This window comes from Eptatretus burgeri, chromosome 17 (genome assembly GCF_056783735.1).
Source record: "Eptatretus burgeri isolate ZD-2024b chromosome 17, Ebu_testis_v1, whole genome shotgun sequence".
NCBI lineage: Eukaryota > Metazoa > Chordata > Myxini > Myxiniformes > Myxinidae > Eptatretus > Eptatretus burgeri.
The window spans coordinates 8555689-8560743 of NC_140977.1; the positions used below are offsets into that span (position 1 = coordinate 8555689).

The following is a 5055-nucleotide window of genomic DNA, read 5'->3' on the forward strand; positions in this document are numbered from 1 at the left end:
TGGATAAGTATAATGACACGATTCACACGTCAACAAATATGAAACCATCAGAAACATTTACAAAATTAAAATATGAAAAAGAGATTAATGTCAGAAAACCTAAGTTCAAAGTTGGTGATATCGTAAGAATATATAGGTGGAAATCTCATTTTGAAAAGGGTTTTACTGAACGATGGACGAAAGAACTTTTAAAATTGTTGATGTAATAGATACGGTTCCTTGGACTTATAAAATATATGATTTGGAAGGGGAAGAGATTTTAGGTTCATTTTATTCACAGGAATTACAAAAGACAAAACTAAGCAGATAATACACCTTTGTGGACACTAGAGGGACAAGTCCGAGGTGTATTACAGTATATAATGTGTGTCAAGGGGGACGTTCTTAGATCTGTGAACCCCAAACACAGAATCCTCAACTGAATAGTCAAGGTTTAACTTTTGTTTGTGTGTGTGTGTGCAATGGGAGCAATAGGTTGGCGCTTCACTCCCTCCTACTATACACCGTTGTGGACACTCGAGGGCCAAGTCCGAGGTGTATAACAGTATATAATGTGTGTCAAGGGGTGGACGTTCTTAGATCTGTGAACCCCAAACACAGAATCCTCAACTGAATAGTCAAGGCTTAACTTTTGTTTGTTGATGTGTATGTGTGTGTGTCCCAACCCTCACATTCAAAATCTCAACCCCAACCCTCACGTTCAAAATCTCAACCCCAACCCTCACATTCAAAATCTCAACCCCAACTCAATCCTCACCCAACACAATGTCTTTTTCAAAATGAGATTTCCACCTATATATATATATATTTTACGTTTTTTTTTTTTTTTCTCTTCTTCCAATTCTGTCTTTTAAGGCTTTCAGGTTTGATGACATAGAAAGAGGGAGTAAGAACTTTCTTGATAGGTTTAAATCCCAAAGAGTGGTAGCATTTCAAGTCTTCAAAATAACCCCAACTTTCCAAGTCTCCTAGGTAGTTATTTAAACCATCAAGGCAGAACTCATTTACTGATTTTTTCAAAATTTGTGAGTCTCCAAGGTAGTTCCCATATTTAGAACCATCTTGGCAGAACCCTTTTCCTGAGTCTCCAAGGTAGTTATTTAAACCATCAAGGAAGAACTCATTTACTGATTTTTTCAAAATTTGTGAGTCTCCAAGGTAAAACTTGTATTCTGGCTCATCAACGTATAACTTGTTCAGTGGGTATTGTCTTGATAACTCACAATGAGTACTATTGCTGTAAAACTCTTTTTCAGGATTTTGCTGGTCTCCAAGGTATAACTCTTTGGTTGGGTCATCAAGGACGAACTCGTTCTGTGGGTCTTGGTCGCTCATAAGGTCTTCAACCAAGTCAACAATTTCGCCCCAAGTTGTAGCAAAAGCAGTATTTTCATTTCGTATTTCAGACACAATTTCCTGTGAGAGAAAATAATAATGTATTAATTAAGTTATTTAATTATTAAATGAGTATGCTTCAATCAAAGTTTGGAAATAGGAAAATAAAAATCTTACCTCAACAGATAAGAGGTTTGAATCCAGTTCATCAACTTGAAGGTTTAGTTCCATACAAGACAGAGAGTTCCAAGGAACCCCAAAGTCATCCCACTCAAGGTCTTGCTCGTTCTGTAGGTCTTGGTCGCTCACAAGGTCTTCAACCAAGTCAACAATTTCGCTCCAAGTTGTAGCAAAAGCAGTATTTTCATTTTGTATTTCAGATACAATTTCCTGTGAGAGAAAATAATAATGTATTAATTAAGTTATTTAATTATTAAATGAGTATGCTTCAATCAAAGTTTGAAAATAGGAAAATAAAAATCTTACCTCAATGGATAAGAGGTTTGAATCCAGTTCATCAACTTGAAGGTTTAGTTCCATACAAGTCAGAGAGTTCCAAGGAACCCCAAAGTCATCCCACTCAAGGTCTTGGTCGCTCATAAGGTCTTCAACGAAGCCAACAATTTCCCCCCAAGTTGTAGCAAAAGCAGTATTTTCATTTTGTATTTCAGATACAATTTCCTGTGAGAGAAAATAATAATGTATTAATTAAGTTATTTAATTATTAAATGAGTATGCTTCAATCAAAGTTTGAAAATAGGAAAATAAAAATCTTACCTCAACAGATAAGAGGTTTGAATCCAGTTCATCAACTTGAAGGTTTAGTTCCATACAAGACAGAGAGTTCCAGGCAAGCACACAGCACACCATCGCCAGCAAAAACAAATGTTTAAAATGGAGCCTGGGCTTGAAGCTTTTATAGGGAAAGACTGGTGGGTGTGGTTTCCTTTGGAAATTCCCTGGGCAAGCCTAGGCAAGCCTTCATTGGGAAATTTTTCAAAACCATAACATCCTGTAATTTTCTAGTGATTTCTTTGTGAGTCAGAGATGAACTGGAAATGATGTAAGAGTGGGTGGGGCTTAGCAAAAGTAGGCGGGGCTTAGGAAAAGTGGCCGTGGCTAAGAAAAAAACCTCATGAAAAGTGGGCGGAGCTTAGCAAAGTGGGCGGGGCTTAGAAAAAGTGGGCGTGGCTTAGAAAAAATACCTCACGAAAAGTGGGTGGAGCTTAGCAAAAGTGGGCGGGGCTTAGAAAAAGTGGGCGTGGCTTAGAAAAAATACCTCGTGAAAAGTGGGTGGGGCTTAGCAAAAGTGGGCGGGGCTTAAAGAAAAGTGGGCGGGGCTTATTGAATACCTTGTTGAAAGTGGGCGGGGCTTAGCAAAAGTGGGCGGGCTTAAATAAAAGTGGGCGGGGCTTAACAAAAAATAACCTGTGGCTCAGGAGGTGGTCAAACAAGAGCATTAAGAGAAGTTTATCATTTCGTAATGGCACAAAAGGGGTATCTTCAAAAATATAAAGATTCAAATGTTTTGTTTGTCAATATTTTAGATGGGGATTATTGTGCAAAGAAAATTAAACTATTGAAGGAATTTGAGAATGAACAAATCTTTATAGGTTCAATGAGTGAGCTGTTCAACCCCCAGGTGTTCAATTCAATGAGGTTCAACCTCCAGGTTAAAAGGGGAGACAAATAAATATACCTTGGGATAAAAAGGGGGTTTATTTTTAGGGAACAAAAATAGGAATCGCTGAAAATCCCCCATTCATTTACATGGGGAAAAGTGAGCCAGAATCAGTATTCTTACCCTACTAATGTTGTTACCCAAATTTGGAAGCATTCTGACTGGTGGGTTTGGAGAAGATTTTGGAAGGAATTTGTGTGACCGCCATTTTGACACACTTGCAATCACATGATAAACATGGCCTCCACAATTTAACATCAGGACCATGTCCGAATGTTGTAACCCAAATTTGGTACCGTTCTGACTGTTTTATCTGGCGGAGAAGATTTGTGAAGAAATTTACTCTGTCGCCCATTTTGACCTAAAGTCTTGTGACCAGAACGAGGTTTGCAATCCCTGTTGCCAGGAAGGAGAGGAACGTTGCTGTGAAATTTCTGCCGTATCAGCCCAGCGGTTGGGTTGGAGAAGTTGCAAAAGAATATGGATGGATGGATGGACAGACGGTTTGCGATGACAATACCTTATCTGGAATATGAATTCCAGATAAGCAAATAATGTGGAGACATCAGAGTGGCCTTTGAAGGGGGTATGTCTACCTCGGGTAGAACAAAGGCCAACCTCTTTGTTTTTTTATCATGTATTTATTTATTTTTCAATTCATCGATGTGTCACATTTCTGAAATGGATTGTTGGCTAAAAATATTTTGGGTTTATAATTGTTTTTCAGCCGTTTCCATGGTTATGCTGAATTTTCTTTAAAGTCCTTAAAAAAATTAAGAAATGGAAATAACTTTCCCAATGAAGAACTTACAGACATGGATTTAAGCCATAATTATGTTTTCTGTGTTTTCTACTTGTTCCAACACATTTTTCTTTTTATGTTTACCTTGTCGAGGCTCATATGAGACCCAACACAAAATGCACAGCAAGGGGGGCTTGAGACAAGAGGGGTGGGAGAGGGAAGGACAAAACAGTGAGGAACAGAGACATTAGGAAATCTGTGGAAGGGAGAGGGATGGGGTGGGGAACATAGGGTACACAAGATGGACATTACAGGGACTTTCAGGAAGGAAAGCAGGGAATTTGAAGGAAGTGGGTTTGAGGTGGATTTATGGAGTATAAAGTCATCATGAAGTGATCACTCAGCACTTACACGTCCCTAATTTCCATCAATCCAAGATGGCCGCCTCTATGAAACATGTTCAACTTCAGAACATTATTTTGCACCTTCTGGATGGAATTTTTGAATTATCTAAAGTTTTAAAATAATCTCCACATTCAGGAGAAGTTTTTTTAAATGAGCAACTTTTTGATAGCATTTGCCCTTTATTTGCATCAATCCAATATGGCTGTCACCGTTATGATCATTAAATTCGAGGAAATCTGGCTCTTTTGGTGTTGAAACCGCGTGATTTGACTCCGTTTGAAAACTTATTTTTGTTTTTCTTTTTATTTTATCTCTGCCACCGAGGGTGGAAGGAGGTTATATTTTCGTCCCTGTCTGTCTGTTTGTTTCTCTGGTGTTTGTTTGTCTGTTTGTTTGTTGAAATTTCAACGTCGAAGATTTTTCAAGTATATTTGTCGGTCGATTTGTTATTCTGCTGTTTGTAACTTGGCAACAAAAATTTCACCAAGTATGTTGGTCTGTTGCATTTGTTTGTGGGTCTGTCTGTTAGTTTTTTGTCTGTCCACAGTTTTCACGCAATTTTTCTGAAATGTTTTGTGTGTGGTGACCAGCCAAGGACGGCAACGCTTAATTCTGGTGAACATCCAGATCTGTATCCGAATCTGAGAATTTTTTTGAGTGATTCTTCACCATTGAGAGATAGGGCCAAAAACAATGTTTGTGATATCTCCAAAAGTTGTGGACGACTTGTGACAAAATGAGGTGGAGGAGTTGGTTCGGTAACGAGAACAAGACGATTGGATTTTGGTTTCCTCTGTCCCATCAGTGGGATACAAAATGTAAATTGTCCAACCTGGTGGAGGTATCGTCTCCATGACGTGCCGTTCCGTTTCAGACAAGTGTGGCTCGAGGA

General features: G+C 38.6%; 1 protein-coding gene across 1 annotated transcript; it reads right to left on the reverse strand.

Moving 5' to 3' along the window:
- On the reverse strand, positions 1-2168 carry LOC147009235 (uncharacterized). Its single transcript, XM_085862663.1, has 3 exons — positions 1822-2168; positions 1513-1725; positions 1-1416 (listed from the first exon to the last, which is right to left on the reverse strand). The coding sequence occupies exons 1-3, from the start codon at positions 1933-1935 to the stop codon at positions 793-795; spliced, it is 951 nt and encodes a 316-aa protein (XP_085718789.1). The 5' UTR covers positions 1936-2168; the 3' UTR covers positions 1-792.
- Between the last annotated feature and the right edge of the window lie 2887 nt (positions 2169-5055).

What these genes read in the sequence shown, in the direction of transcription:
- LOC147009235 (XM_085862663.1), bottom strand. Translation starts at nt 1,935, where the DNA reads ATGAGCGACCAAGACCTTGAGTGGGATGACTTTGGGGTTCCTTGGAAC. An exon ending in CAAACCTCTTATCCATTGAG is followed by an intron (nt 1,726 to 1,821) that starts GTAAGATTTTTA and finishes TTTCTCTCACAG; the next exon opens with GAAATTGTATCTGAAATACA. An exon ending in CAAACCTCTTATCTGTTGAG is followed by an intron (nt 1,417 to 1,512) that starts GTAAGATTTTTA and finishes TTTCTCTCACAG; the next exon opens with GAAATTGTGTCTGAAATACG.